The sequence below is a fragment of the Nothoprocta perdicaria genome, unplaced genomic scaffold (genome assembly GCF_003342845.1).
Source record: "Nothoprocta perdicaria isolate Ctin4 unplaced genomic scaffold, notPer1 scaffold_4, whole genome shotgun sequence".
NCBI classification, from domain to species: Eukaryota; Metazoa; Chordata; class Aves; order Tinamiformes; family Tinamidae; genus Nothoprocta; species Nothoprocta perdicaria.
This window is the reverse complement of record NW_020455643.1, coordinates 1306118-1321928: the sequence shown is the minus strand read 5'-3', so window position 1 is coordinate 1321928 and position 15811 is coordinate 1306118. Positions and strand designations below refer to the sequence as shown.

At 43.2% G+C, this 15811-nt stretch overlaps 1 protein-coding gene across 4 annotated transcripts in view; it reads left to right on the top strand.

Annotated features, from left to right (window-relative positions):
- Positions 1–2871: 2871 nt before the first annotated feature.
- VEPH1 (ventricular zone expressed PH domain containing 1) overlaps positions 2872–15811 on the top strand; it is a 59625-nt gene continuing 46685 nt past the window's right edge. For 3 of the 4 annotated variants that reach the window (XM_026045355.1, XM_026045357.1, XM_026045356.1), the window contains exons 1-3: positions 2872–3099; positions 5678–5893; positions 9153–9327. In XM_026045355.1, coding sequence (XP_025901140.1) covers positions 2962–3099; positions 5678–5893; positions 9153–9327 — 529 coding nt within the window. In that variant the 5' untranslated portion in view covers positions 2872–2961. Of the gene's footprint in view, positions 3100–5677; positions 5894–9152; positions 9328–13310; positions 13490–15811 lie in introns of those variants that run through there. The other variant, XM_026045358.1, reaches the window with a different exon arrangement.

The window sequence follows — 15811 nt, the reverse complement described above, 5'->3', positions numbered from 1 at the left end:
ATGGCCTGTGTGCGACCCACGTGTAGGTCTGATCTGGTGGATTCAGTTATCTCCATCCTGTCCGAACAAGAGGACGCCGGTAGGTGATGTGAAATCAAAGTGATGAGGCACTTCAGGACAATTACTCTGAAGCAATTTTATTGTCCAGCTTGACCCTATTGTGGAGTGACAGAGGAGAGAAGAGTTAAAAGAAACTTTTTACAAGATATATATTATGGTTCTCCTTAGTACCAGCTGCCTGTTAGTAGGAAACAGAATGAGACTGTAGTAAGCAAGGAGGAGATCCTTAAAGGACAATTTCTTCCTCAGAAGAGCTATATGAGATAAATCTTTTCAGCACTGTTATGTAATGTAAGTATTAAGAAGATTTGCAATAATTCCATTTCAAAGAGCTTATGGTAAGTAAATGTTTTTCAGTATTGTCCCTAATGTTGTCTATAAAAATTGCATTGAAAGGATCTGCTCATAAGATAGAGAGGGGCCTGTCTGAGGAGCCCTCCTTGTGCAGGAGGGCGCTGAGCAGAGCGTCCCCCAAAGCCGGGGAGCAGCCCCGCAAAGGGGCCTTCCTGTGTGGGTTTCGGAGTGCTGGTTATGAAAGGGGCTGGGAGAAGCCAAAGTTAATTTCAGAGCCTCTCTTGTAAAGTGCTGCAAAATGATCGCATTTATTCTTTTGGATGGAGAATGTGTCCTGTGCTAGGTTTGCTCGCTTGTTCTCCTCTCCAACAGAGCTTACAGAGGGTTTTTCTTTTTTCTTTCTTGCATTCTTCCCGAGGAAGGATAGCTTTCCATGAACACAGAGAGTTCTGTTTTCTCTATTAAAAACAACTGTACTCAAGTGGAGTAGGCTTTGTATTTTGTCCTAGGAAACAGAGCGTTTCATTGAAAGATAAGGCCCCTGCATTTAAGTTCATTCCAGTCACCTGACTGAGCCACTGGTAACTTTTAGGCTGCTTTAGCCTGCGTTCCTGACATTCCTGGCACTGTAATTAACAGCTTCAGGTTCGCTGCATGGAGTGGATTCCATAACTTTCCACTTGCTGTGCCCTTGGATATTGCCTGTGGTAGCACAAGAGCAAAGCAAATGTTCTGCCTGTCTCAAAGAGAACAAACTTATCATCTGTAAACGTCACTGGGAATGTCACTGCGGAGCTGTGAGCAGGTAACAAAAATCAGGTTGTGTCTGGCTCTTTTGAGGCTTTGCTTTCAAATTTGAGAATTGCTGAATGAGTGCAGTGCACCTAATCTCCTCTGAATTTGCCCCATTACCTTCAGTTCAGTGGCCGGTGTTTTATGTCCTAATGATTGTCGGGAAAATCGAGCCTGTTATGCCTTGGGTTTGGAGGTTTGCTAGCTCGTATCTGCTTTTGTCTCTTGTAAATTGAGCAAAAATCCGCTCTAATGATACCAGTAGATTTACAGAAATTAAACTTTAAAAGTAGGCTTGTGACAATCAAACACAGAATGCCAACTATGCTATTAAAATAGAGATTGTTTCAGTGAAAGATTTCCAGAAAGCCCTCAGTGTTTTACATCGGTTTTGCCCTTTGACTTTAGTGCTATTTTTCAGAAATAAAATATAAAATAAGAGTAACAGGCATTGAAAATATATCTCAAGTAACGGATATAACTGATGTGGTATGCTACAGCCAGCACTTTGTTCAGAAACTCTAAAAAAGAGCCCGGGCGGGCTGAGCAAGTCCATGAAGCCGTGGGGGCCGCCTGCAGGACTTGCTTGCTAGATCTCTGGCTATCCTCCGAAAACTAGTAAATACTCTTTACAATATATATGAATGAATAAAGTTAGAAGGTTAGATTGTCTCTTTCTCTAATTTACACTTAGGCCACCCCTTCCTCACTCTATGTAAATTATGAATAGTTTATTGGCTCTACGTTCTCCTAAATATTGGCTAATATCTGTCAAATCTCAAACATCTTTCTTATGTAAAGCAGCAGGGAAATTCTACTCACTGGAAATACAGTGTGTCATTTAAGCAGTTTGTGCAAACAAAGGCAAATGGATCCAATTTAGCAACTGCTTTTCTGCATAATATTTGAAACAATCTCTTTCTTTTGAAAAAACATGAGTATCATATTTAGCATATGTCTCCCTTAATGTCATAATTTTATATCAGCTGTTTTACGCGTCTTTTGTGTTAGTATTCCTACACAGCCAAATACTAATAGCTAAGTGGAAACTTCTTTGTTTAGAATATTACATATTTGTATGTCATAAATATATGTATAATGTGTGTTTATGTATGCATACCACATAAAGGGTAAGGTACATTTACCTTAACTTGGAAGGAGCTTTTGACTAGCAAAACAGCAGATAACCTCCTTTAGAGATCTTGAAATGATACGATTCATCTCCTTGCCATTATAGGGCAAGTAATGATAAAATGGAATATCCTTCTTGGTGTAGCTGATAGCAGAGGAGGTGCCCACGTTGAACGGGACAGTGGCAGTGGGAGGAGTGGAGCGAGCGCAGCAGCAGGAGGAAACCCTTGGGCATCCCAAGCACCAAACTGCATTTCCCTGCAAGTGGGAGAATTAAATCCCCCTTCAGGCAGGTGCCTCCTCTGGGCCCGTTGGTCTCCAGGGTGTCTGATGTCTATTGTGTTTTGCACGTGGCAGTGCTGCTAAACCAACCTCGGTCCCTGCTGCTGCTCTGCTGCTGTAAAACTGCCCAGGGAAAAGGCATAGCGTGTAGTTTGAGCTTTAATGTTTGTATATCCCTCTGAAATGCACCTTTTAACAATTTTTGCCAAACTGGAGGGTGGCAGTACTTACAGTACCTTCCCAATATCTGCATTTTTGTTTCCCCTGCAGATCGTGACGAAGGAAATCTTGAAGTAGCCCAAGACACATTCTCGCAGCCCGGTGGCCCCCAGGCCCGTTCGCGTGCTGTGCTCCTCGATGCCCACCCGCACGCGTGGGTGCCCATGCGGGCCGCCGTGAGCCATGCACCAGCTCTTCGGGCTCGTCCTGGCCCAGAAGGACCTCTCACGTGCTGGCGACCTCTTCTCCTTGGATAACGCCGAAATCGAAGGGAGCATCTCGGAAGCTCTCGAACAAATAAGAATAATTAGTTCCTCTGTGGTAAGCAGAACACTCTTCTCAATCATTTTGCAGCATCTTGTGTACAGGTGCATATATGAGTTAAATCGTTAAAATCCTGAAGAATGACAATCAAAAGGTAAGACTTAATGTAAGGTTAAAAATGTGGCTACCAAATGGAGTTCCCACTAGCTGATTCCATAAAAAAATATTTTAAGGTGGTATTTTGTCATAGGCTTTAAAACACTAATAAAAGTTCTTAAAGATTAGTAGTTTAACAGGTGCACTTTTTATGAGGTATACCTTTGCTGTAAGTACTTCAGCAAAAAGTATTCTGAATGATAAGCTTACCGTTTATTACAAGTACCATCCTAGAGGGGGAAAAAAGCCTTTTCTGCTCATATTTCTTTTTGCTCAATCTGGGATGTTGTTTGACATGGGCTGGCCATACAGCCTCTGAATTGGGGCCTTTGTGGTGAACATTAGGAGTGTGTGGTTTTTCTTGGCTGTTAAATGCCATACAGGTTTGTGCAGGACGTGGAGATAATGGCTTATCATCACCCCGCAGCTCCAGGCCAGAGCAGGCCAGCAGCTGCTCTCATCTGACCTCCCTCGTCACCTCTTTGCCCCTGTGTTTTGCCCTTGACTTAAGATTAACTACAGTGTAACTTGGGCACAGTCCTTCGCTCAGCCTGCATTACATTGCAGAGGAGACTTGAGCCTGCTGAGCTGTTTCTAAAGGCCTCAAATCCACCTTTGATTGCAATATCAAATGCAATCAAATACCAATGCAATATCAATATGTAGCGCTTTGCAGAAGGGACCTGGAAACTTTTACAAGCCTTGGGGATAGTCAACTAGCAGCATGGCCGTGTTCTGAGAACAGCACTTTTCTGGCACATTATAGCATGTGATTTTTAAAATCACTTTTGGCAACATACAAACCTCTGATTTGCAGAGCTTTGATCACTGTGTTGCTGGTTGCCACAGGAGCTCTAAATCATCCATTAGTAAGGTCACTGCGCAGAGGCTATTCTTTTCTTTGGTAATTTCTCTGACAGCAATTCAATTTGCACAATCCTTCAGAACATTAATCAAGTTATTTTGGTTGTGGTTGCTGCTGTTTCAAATGTACGTCTCCTAATCTAGCTGCAGACTCTCAGATGATGCAGGAATTCCTTCTGATGTATTTGTTTGAGAGAAAACTACTGAATTTGCTACCAGATTTTTTACAGACATACCAGTTTGGATAAGACAGCTAAACCATGCTGCAGTCCAAAGACGATTATTTTTATGCACTTTTAAATTCCTGAAAGGTAATTCCCACTAGAGGGCATCAACGATCAATGAAATATGTTACACTTTTTTTTCCTTTCTCGTCTTTTTTTTAACCAATGTAGGGCTGTTTGTTGCAATGTTAGTATTGTAATATTAGATTTTGACAGGGAGGGTGCATATTTTCCCCAAATGTGAGGAATTTCAGAGAAGTGAAGAGTGGGCTATTCCCCTTTCTGTGTCCGAACAGCACCAGTGACTGAATATGGACAGGACTTTGAACATTCCTCACTTGCACCTGGTTGGCTGCTCCCAGCTTGTCCCAACCAACAACTAACTGGGAGTGTTGGCCTGTTTGCCTGTTTAACAGCATAATCAAAAAAGAAAATGTGAAAATGCTTTTAACGTGTACAGGGATTTTCTGGAATACCCAGCAAAGCTCCTAGAGTGTCAGTCATGGATAAAGCCAGAGAATTGCTCATGAGACAGGCCAAAATGTCACATGTTCTGTGTTTCATGAAATGTCCTGTGAAACTGCTGCTCACGCCTCACTGGGAGCTCCTCGGGCTCCGCTTCTGTGAGCAAATGCAGAGTTTGGCCACAGCCATTTAAAATCATCTGTGCTTTAACTAGCAAAAATTAATAACGACTTCTTCCACCCACTCCTCATGGTCACTGGTTTTTAGAGTAGTATAGTATAGGTTAATCCATAGGTGTCTGTCTGTTCAGGGCCTTGCTCTCAGGAGAGAGGACTAGAATCTCTCACTGATGCCATTTCTGTCACAGTGATACCATTTCATAGCCACATGGTGTACGTGTAAATAGTTCTGGGGGATTACAGGATTTTGTGATAATGCCTATTTAATCAGTTCTTATTCATTGTTGCATTAATACTAATTGAACCTAATTGTGTTTGTGTCGGGGGCTCTGTGTGATGTGAAACGTTTGGGGCCCTGCGTTTGGCTGTGTGAATATAACAGCTTCCATTTGAATTTGGAGAGAGTTATGGGAGAAGAGGCCTGTGCAAATGGTTCTGAGGTCTTGAACGTCTGGATGCCAAAGGCCATACTTCCCAGCAGAGGCTGCTAAAATGCATATAATATGATTATAGGAGAACAGATTGTTTCTTTAGTTTTAGAATTATTTTTTGATATTCATATTGAGATTTAAAGCTTTAAATGGTGAATTATCTACAACATCATCAGCCTCTGGTTTTCATCACTCCAAACCTTTTTTGAAAAGGTGTATGCGAAGAAAACACACTTGCAGGAACAGAATCACTGTGCTTAATTTCCTGGGTCTCTAAAGACTGTAGAGTCATTGGCGGATGTGCTGTTTGACCCAGGACTACCACACCAATGACAACGACCAGGCGGTGGTGGAGATCTGCATCACTCGCATCACCACGGCCATCAGGGAGACAGAGTCCATAGAAAAGCACGGCGAGGCGCTGGTGGCTCTCTGGGAGTCCTGTCTGGAGCACAACCTGAGGCCTTCGGGAAGAGACGAGGACACCCCACACTCAAAAATAGCGTCTGATATCATGAGCTGTATCTTGCAGGTAGGACGGAGTTGAAAACAAGGCAGTATAACTCACACCTCAACCATTCAACATTAGCTTTTAAAAAAACAACTATGTTTTGTTTTCTGAGGACACCTTAGAGTGGTTGCATTTGTTTAAAACCAGGAAGCTGACCCCGAGTGTTAATATATGTTACTTCATGTATGTGGATCTGTGGTGGTGAACCAAAAGTTTTGGCAATTTTCTTATCTTTGGAAATGTCATGACTGTTTAGTGCCAGGTCTCGTTGTACAGAGGTACCATTAATTCTAAGCAATTTGCACTTCATATAAGAATTAGTGGGAGGAAGAGATCTGTCATTTGCTGTAGCTACAGAAAGTTTTATTCCAAAGCAAAGCACTTAATATCTAGTCGGAGTATTCTTTGGCATCTTTAATGATGTGTAATTTAGGTTGTCAGAAATGATGTAAGGAAAGTCTCCCTTAAAATTTTGATCGCAAGTGCTGTGTCCAGATACAACACACACAAGTTCCATACTCGAATCTGATCTCGACCATAAAACTCAATCCTTTGGCCTTAGCCAGTTAAAGAAGATTTACTTCTTAAAAGATTGCTTTTAAATTGTCATCCATATTTGACTAAAGTAGGTTCCTAAATGTAATTCTCACTGCGATTATAAAATTCTTTGGTTGTCATCTGGAGAAAAGTTCCTTTGCCAAAAAAAATGTTAGTTTGTCCATTGCAGGAATGGAGGGAGGGGAAATGGTTTTCATTTTGAGGGCCTGATAGTCGGTTTTCAGTTCCCTTCTTCAACAACTTCATTGTCTGCTTTATTTCATTGAATGAGAGGCACCTCTCAGTCAGATCTTTCTCAGGATTGTGTTGCATGAAGGATGATGTCAGGAAAGGTGCTTCCTTAAAAGAAGTGGGAATGTTGTAAATGTGCCTTTACTTCTCTGTCAAATGCAGCTTTATCAGCAAGCCCCTTTGCATTTAAAAAAAGAGGAAAAAAAAAAAAAAAGTGTTAGCGGAGGCTTTATATGATGTGTGGAATAGTTGAAGTAATGAATATCTTACAGCTGGGTTGAATCTCGCAGCATGTTGCTGTTGATAATAGCAGCAGGGAAGTCCCCTAGGTTTGCAAACTTCACAATATCATATTTTTGAAATCTGTTTTTCATTGTCACCTTCACATTTTCCTAAGTGTGCTGTCATGCCCTGATGTTTATAGTGGAACGACTGAAACCTTACTCATCCTTCCATCTGAATTAATATCTTTCTTTACCTAAATCTTCTACCATCTTTATTATGGGGGAGAAAAAATCCCATTCTTTGCAATTTTCTTAGAGCTTTTAAATCCCAGTCAGAGGGCCAGGCTTTATTTTCCTGTCCTCCCTATATGGATTTCTAGAGCATAACTTGGAGTTGGAAACTGGCTGCCACTCGGTAGTAATGAGGCAGTATGTTGATGTAAGCATGCTGCTACATAAAACTGTTCATTTTTAGGCTTTTTTCATTAAAGAGACAGTCCTTGGTGATCTAACACCTGCTGCAACGCACACTCTCGACACGCAGGGCTTGCTGGAGCCCAGTCCTGCTCGGGGCCGGGGCCTGGGCTAGCGCTGCTGCAGGCTCCATCTCTTGGCAAGTCTCTGCGCTGGAAAATCCTCCCCGCCACCTCAGCACAAAATGCAGCCTTAATTAGGGTCAATCCTGCTCTCCGTGAGGCTAATGGGAGAGGCAGCTACTGGGGACGGAGGCAGAAGGGCCTGGGGAGCGGTGCAGTGGTGGACATGGAACAAGAGGGTTTGAGGGGATTTGGGCTCAGCCTTCCCCCAGATCTACATGCATTTTCTTCAGGGCTGTTCATATGTTAAATGAGAGCTGCCTTTTTTCCACTATTTTGTTGTTTTCTGTAACATCTGGGTCCCAGTGGTTTGCTGTGATTTCAGATGCTAACTAAATACGATCATATAGCAGGATTATTTTCTAAAACAATGATGTAATCCAGTTTCAAAGAGATGGTCGAGAGAGACTGGAGATGAGAGAAAAGCAGCGGTTAAGGAGGTTTGGTGCTCAGTTACACACCAACAATCTGCTCATGCCTCGTTGCAAGGACAGCGGTGCCTGGGCTGTAGAGGTGCTCGGTGTGTTAAGTTCCACGCACCTGGAACTGCAGGAGGCAGCTTCTTTCCTAATGGCAAAAATGAAAAAGTGTCCGTAAAGATACTCCCCGCGTCACTGAAGTTTGGTGCCATTTTGAAGACTGAATTCATCTGTGTCCAGTGCTGCACACAGAAAAAGTTCAGCTGGCTGTGAGTTTAGTGTAATGGGCTGGTATTTAAGAAAGGAAACCTTAATTAGCAGGGGAAAATTGATGATCATATGAAGTGATGAAGTGATTACTTTATGAGCAAGTCTTCTAGGATAACTAGTGAAGAGACCTCTCTGGATAGGTTTGATTTCGAAGTTAATGACGTCTTTTTTCCTCTCTTTTGTCCTTCAAAAAAGAAGTGCTTTCCCTTGTTTTGATTTAACCTCACAAAAACTTCATGAAACTGCAATTTGGAAAGATTTCTTTGCATTCAGTGAGCAATGCTATAGCGTTTTAGTTTTGATTTGTGGCCTAGGACTCTCGCCATACTTTATGGCCATTTTCCTGCCTTGCTCTGAATTTCTACAAAGTGACAAATCGAACAAGAGAAGGAAACCTTTTTGCTAGACCAAATGGAAGGGAGATCCTGTACAAAACGTGTCCCCGCAAAAAGTGTCTGCTCTGTGCGAGTGATGGGTGTAGTTTCTGTCACCATGGAATCACAGAAGGGTTGAGGTAGGAAAGAACCTGTGGAGATGATCTAGTGCAACCCCCTGCACAAGCAGGTCACCTAGGGCGCGTTGCCCAACACATCCCACATCCAGGTGGGTTTTGAACATCGGCAGGGAAGGAAAGTCCATAGCCTCTCTGGGCAGCCTGTGCCAGTGCTCTGCCACCCTCACATCCATCTTCTGTGATGATGGCAAGCACAAAACTTATTGTTAGAAACATTACCACACTGACATCATAATGTTTTCTGCTCCTCTGGGTAAGTTATTAGCATATCCTGATGCAGTGGTTTTAAATGTCTTTGCTCTTTCTTTGAAGCCTGACTTCAGTGGTGTTACCAACATATAGCCTCTCTCAATCTGTTTTTTGCATTTTTCCTCCTTGATATATATATATTTTTTTCAATTCTCATCATCATGAGACTTTAATGATTTTTTTCCAAACACTTTTCCTTGTGCTTTCTTGTTCTCACAGAATTACAATCGGCCTCCAGTAATGGCCTTAGCTGTCCCAGTGGCCGTGAAATTTCTTCAGAGGGGAAATAAGGAACTGTGTAGAAACATGTCGAGTTATCTGTCGTTGGCTGCGATTGCTGAAGTGGATCTGCTGGCTGATCACACGGATGCCATTGTCAAAAGTGTCCTTCAAGGTACGAGTAAGTGAGATTTTTGCATTTTGTCCTGCAGTAACCATTAGGTTAGGTAGACTGTAGTAAGATATATAGACATACAAATACATATTGTTCATAAAATATGGCATATATGTTTTATACGATGGTATAAAATGTCTGTAAAGACTTATCTGTAAAACATATCAGGCACAATCTAATAATAGATCATATCAAGGAAGAATCTTCAGGAAAATGTGAATTCAATAAATGCTGATGACTGCGAAGTTTCATTCCAGACTAGATGATCTGAAGAGCAGGAAATCTGTATGTGTTAATGCATGGTACTAATGGACTTCAAATTAGAAGCTATTATATGAGAGACTAGTTACTGAGCTCTTACCCGTTCTATTCTTATCACTGGCAGTACTCCAGAATTTAAATGGGGATGCAATAAAGCCAGTTCTGTAGCAAAGCTGTTTGAGGTAAAATTTAAAAGCTTGGTAGTTTGTACTTTACACTTGTCTATGTGATTAGCTTTAAGTGGAATTTGTTGCTAGGTTCTGTAGCCTTGCTCTTATGATTTTTAAAATAAAAGCAATTATGCGTAATTCCACAGAAGAGACAAATATATTTGAAGTAGTAAGTTTACAGTACTTGTTAGGGTCCTATTATGGTAGCACAGTTACAGCTTGTTATTTTTTGGAGTAGATGTGATGGCAATAAGTGTAATAACAGCTGTCTAGCTATTTAAAGAATGTCATTTTGAAGATATTAAGCCTTCACATCAAATGCGTGCATTTTGTACTTCCTTAATTTTTCTTTCTGGAAAGTATTTTTTATGGCACTTTATGGAGGGATTGTTACATTCAAAAGTAATTTGTTCCTCAAGACATTGTGGTAACAGTTTATTTTTGTCTACTTTGTTTAAGGACAAACGTGTGATAAATATGTATGAGCTATGTGATAATACTGAGGGAGTAGAATCCAAGGAAAGAATTTTGCTAACAACTTACTAACCACACAGATAATTCTTTTAAGACTTGTGAAATTGCTATTTAATTTTTAACATTTTGCATTACCTTTGGGAACACGGTGCTTTCAATAGGAAGAAGTGAAGCAAGTTTGATATAGCCATAGGTCTAGGGAAAAAAGCAGCAAAACCCCACAACTGTTTGAAGGTTTCATTAGGCCTCTACTTGCTCTTTTTATGTATTTATATTATTCTACCAGCAGATGTTGCTATGGACATCAGAGATGGAAATTGCAGATTAGGAAAGGGCACTCTGGAAAGGCAAAATGCCCCTTTTTGCATACTGGGTTAATTACACTTTGCATAATTTATATTTCGGTCATGAAAAGGTTGCTTTCCAGCGAGCTAAGAACCATGGTTAAAGCCTAAAAGTGTTTGCTGAAGGGAGAAGGGAAGCGAGAGGATAATCTGCTAAATATGGATTTGCAGAGCAGGGTGCAGACAAAGGGCCCTGTTCTGCTCTTGTGCACGCTGGGCTCCATCGAACCGCACTAGTGAAATCGAGAGCGGAATTTGGCCCCTTGCCTGCGAGCGCCCGAGAGCTAACTGGATTTGTCACTGCTTGGGGCAACTGCTCGGCGGCGTAATCAATTTCTTATTAGCCCAAAAAAGAGCTCTTTAGGAAGGCTGCTTAACTACTCCCTTCCATTTAGGGTGAACTCGGCTTCTGCGTGTGCAGCTCCGTGTCCCGTGTGCAGTGCTGACAAGTTGCATCAGGAGACGGGATCGGGCAGATCCATCCCGGGCTCCAGGGAAGAGCTGCAGAACTGCCCTGTAGTCATTGCTCCAATGCAAGGGTCCCCCGGTTCCCTCATCTTCTAGGGGAGCTTGACCAGCACAAAGTCCTTGTCCTCTGTGCTTGTTCCTCGAGGACAAGAACCTTCTCGGTGCTTTAGTTGGGTTGTGCCGCCTATTCCATATTCAGAGCCCTAGCTCCCCCAAAATACTTGTTACTTGATGCCTTCCAAACATCCTAGACCATAATGGCCAGAGTACCTAACCTGGGAAAGAAGGAAATCCTCAGTGAAGCAGTGACATTTGTGCAAGCAGATGTCACGCTTCTGCTCAGATGCAAAGTCATGGCGTGGTCTTTAGAGGTACCTTAAGCCTGCGCATGTGCTTAACTTGTGCTGCTGGAGAGGAGGAGCCCAAACTGTGGGAAAGGTTTGCTAGGGATACAGGAAAAGCAAAGAGGCTGGAAGGACGCTGTTTGGCAGTTGAATCAATGAGAATGGAAGAGCAGGAATTGTGCTTGGTGACCTGCCAAAGCAGGACGGAGACAGCAAAGGCTGCTTCAAAGACAAAGCCTTTCAGCTATGAGGTACCACAAGAAAAGCAGGTGGGAAGGGCTCGCAGAATCTTGTGAGGATTTTGCTTGTTCTGCTGTATTTCACATTGACTTGTTTTCATTTAATGGAGGGCAGTATCTGGGGTAAGAGGATCTGAGAGCGTTGTTGCCCTTGCACAATGTTTGACAAGGATCAGTGTTTTAATGCTGAAGATGCATCTTCTGGCTGATTCCATGGGAAATAAGAATTGCTTTGAATAGGACATTCACTGTGATTGATTGTTCAGCAGCTTCAAGGTGTGGTGAAGAATCATTCTCAGGTAAATGGGTACAAATTCAGCTAATTATTTGTCACCCTCTACCTCTGCTCCATTCTCTACAGGCAGTTTGCAGCCAATGCCTGCTCTGACTCTTTCTCATGTACCAGATGCAACCCTTCTTTTTTTGCCTGGGTGTTAGATAAGCAGGAGCAGTTCTCAGTACTCAAGTTTGATCTGTGAATGGCTCAGCCACCCTGTGTTTGTTGTTGCTGTCCTGTGCAGACCTCCTGGGAGTATCAAAAGCTGGTTACTTTGGACGTCCAAACATAAGTTTAAGCTGAATGTGCTCTTCTAGGATAGACCTGCTGTATTCTCGATAAGTGGAAGGCCAACATCACGTACTCGGTGCTGATTGATTTTACTTGGGGATACCTTGGGAAGAGCCCTTCCTTTAGTCTCCAAGCACGGTGCTCGTGCAGCCTTAGGCTGCCACACGTCCTCCTCTTTAGGAGCAGCCCTGTCCATAGGGGAGAAGTCTGCGAGCGGTAGATTCTTCCATAGGGCAGCATTCACGAGAGGGAACAGTGCTTGGATATCAGTCCTCTGAGAGTCTCTCCGTTTGTATGAAATATTTTTTTATTCTTCATATTCTTTTTCTATTAGTAACTAGGAACAGGTGTTTAAAAGAAAAAAAGAAAGGCTCCAAGCTTGTACTTATTTTCCAAGTTCTACTTCATGAAAAGGGCAGAAAGTGTTAGTTTAGTAAAGTTTCTTTATTTACAGAACAACTTTACAAAAATAATTTCAATAAAATTATTACCAAGTGCATTTACAATATAATACAGCTGCCTTTTTCTCAAAATGTAACATCAGGTTATTATGGAGAATATTACTCTTATATGTTAGATCACCCCTTGGCATAAATAAAGTTTCAAACGAGGAACTAGTTTTATTATAGTCTACAAATTGCTAATGATTAATAAACAACACACTTGTTGGCCTACACGGTTCATCTGCACAACTGGTTGAGCTCTATGAAAACGGGGGGCAGGAGGAGTGCGGAGGATGCACAGGACTCACGCCTGGTGCGTGGGGAGCGGCACAGCCCTCCAGCATGGCCTTGAGGGGCCAAAATTCTGCCCTGAACTGTCCACAGTGGCTCTCATCTCTATAAATCTCAAAGCACTCGGAGCCAGCAGTTGTCTGACCTCAGGAACAGCTTTTCCAAGGTCATTCCTTGATGTATTTTTTCAGTGTTTTGCCAAAACAGCAGGCAGAGATCAAATCCCATCTCCACTGTACCTCATCTGGTGAACTTACAATGCTAATCTTCTGTGGGAACCGGAGACTCGGGCTCCTAAGGCTCTGTGTACTTGTATATATTGGGATTCTGTTCGTAGTTAACTATGTTCTTTGGTTCAGAATCTACTTTGTCAGTTTTTAGGAAACATACTGAGCTCCTCCATATGGCAAAACTTCAGTGACTCCCCACCCAACGATATTGCCCCTGATGCTGCAGGCATCTTCTCCGCTCTGCACGGCTATCTCTTCATCACTCAGGACTCTGTCCCACATATTAAAGCCAGTTAATTTGCCTGAGAAGGCCAAAGCTTCATCAAATCCACCTCCAACGCAGCAGCCATTCTTTTCTTGGCCGAGCTGCAGAATTCCTCCGTCGGGGATCGTGTGAGCGTCAGCGATGTCGGAGGTGGCAGCCACGAGCTCCCCGTTTACCCACAACGTTGCAGTTCCGTTTCCAGAGCTCCAGGTGCCACAAAGATGAATCCACTTTCCAGGAACAACCACATTTTCAACAGTCACCTTGTGCTGGTTACTGCCTACAGCAAGCACTGCAGAGCCCCGGCTGAGATAAAGCTGGATTTCATATGGATTCATCTTTGTTCCGTAGGAGAAGAGAATGGTTTTGTCCAAAGCCTCGGTCACTTTGATCCAAATGCAGGCGGTGAAGGAGCAGAGCGTCATGGCAGCAGTTGGGTGAACGCTCCCAAAAATCTTTTTCGAACGCATTGGGAATAAAATTGCCGTTTCGCACCCTGAAAAAGTTAGAGAGGAGAAAGGTTATCTTTATAATGAAAAATCTTAAACACAAAATATATAAAACCTATATAAATAAAAACCTGTGTATTTTCACTTGCACAATTAGGACCTTGACTTACAGTCCCTTCTTTTCAAAGGGAACTGTGAAGCCAGCTCTTCTGCTGGGTGTTTTGTAGAGTGTGGAGCTCTCCCAGCTGAATTGGCTCCTGGCTCTGTAGGGAATGGGCCTAGGCTGACGCTGCTGCAACAGGCCAGGCCTTTCCTCCTGCTGCTACAGAGGTGTTGCTGTCTTGTACCATAAAAAGCTGCAGCGAGGTGTGATGCTGCCTGCCTGCCGTGGTTGCACCTCCTACAGGGTCTGTGCACAAGGCAGTGCCCTGCGCTCTGGAGAACCTTGTTGAAGAGCTGCTCATTTTGGGGTCACCTGGGGAAACCAGCGCTCTGCGCCGGGTGATTTTGTTGGGAAGTCGGAGGTAAGCGGATTAATACCTCGCTGTGCGTGTATGCCTGTAGCCTCCGTGTTTCTGCAGCGTGATGTTATGAGAACAGCAGGATTATCGTAAAGGATGGATTCAGTGATCTATAAAACTGGAGATTTTAGGCAGTCCAAGGTACCTGTCATAGCATGAGATTGCAGTTGAGGCTCGTGAAGGAGTTATGTGATAGCTGCGTAACATTTTGCTGTGCTAGATATCTGACAATCTTGCTAAGAGCACTAGAGGGACCTGGGACACGTCCATTCTGTACCGTGAAGCCCAATGGAGTGGAGAAGTGCCAGAAGTAGCAGGATTACCTAGGAGCTAAAAGGAGAAGCGCTGAAGCCGCATCCCTGCAGCCGTCTGCTCCATAGCCGGCAGCAGAGCCTGGGAGCCGCAGCGCGGATATGCGGATGGTTGCCCAGAGGTATTTAAGTGCCTATGTTTAGACTCACTTTGGAAAGTTAAGCCCTAATCTTCTCTGTCTTGCTGTTGGTTCATCTGCTATCTTGAATGCAGGATGTGACAGGACAACTGCTGTCAGCTCGTGGGGACTGAGAAGGCCCAGGCCACCCCTGGTCCATGAGCGCTGGGAGCGCCCGCGCTGTGTCAGGCCTGTTGTGGTCCCACCAGTGGGGATCCGTAACCTCCGTGCAGGTTTATCCTGGGCTAACCAGGACCCAGCACAGAGCAGGCTGCTCGAGAGCAGTTTCAAACCCTGGCATCTGCCCTGACGTTTCCATGCAGCTGGTCACAAGAGGCAACCTCCAGCAGAGGAGGGGAGGATGGTGCCTGTTGCAGAGTGTGAGCAGTCTTGATAGTGGCTTTTTTTAGCAGCTAATGGTCATTAACTTTCACATGCACTGCTTAAATGTGGCAATAAGATGACTGATATTTTTAAAGCAGTGTGTCTTCCATCTTCAATTATGCTGATAGTAGAAATTGGGTTAGTAAACCACTAGCAAAGGTCATGAAGCTTAAGAAAGTCACTGGGTACCACTGAACCCAGGACACTTTTGATATGCCATGTGCTGCTCCCTCCTTGCTATATACAACTCTGTGTAAAACTGAATATTGTAAGTGACATAGGGAAAAGGCAGCCTCTCGCTACAATTAAGCTGATTCATTTCCTGTTTAAACAAGCCAGAGGATCTAAAATGTCTAGAAATTTTTGCTTTCATGAATGAAGGGCTCTTTGTATCCTTCAGGATTATGCTGATGCATTTTTTCACGGACTGCTTCCTTTGAACTTTGAGCAAATTTTACACTCTTTCATTCTCACTTTTGAGAGAGAGAGTGAGTGGGGGACAGTAAGTAACTTTAGGGGATACTCCTTAAAATGCTACTTAGAAACACTGCTGTGAAACAGCTTTTTAATTAGCAAGCTTTCTGGCCTTATTATCAAGGACTA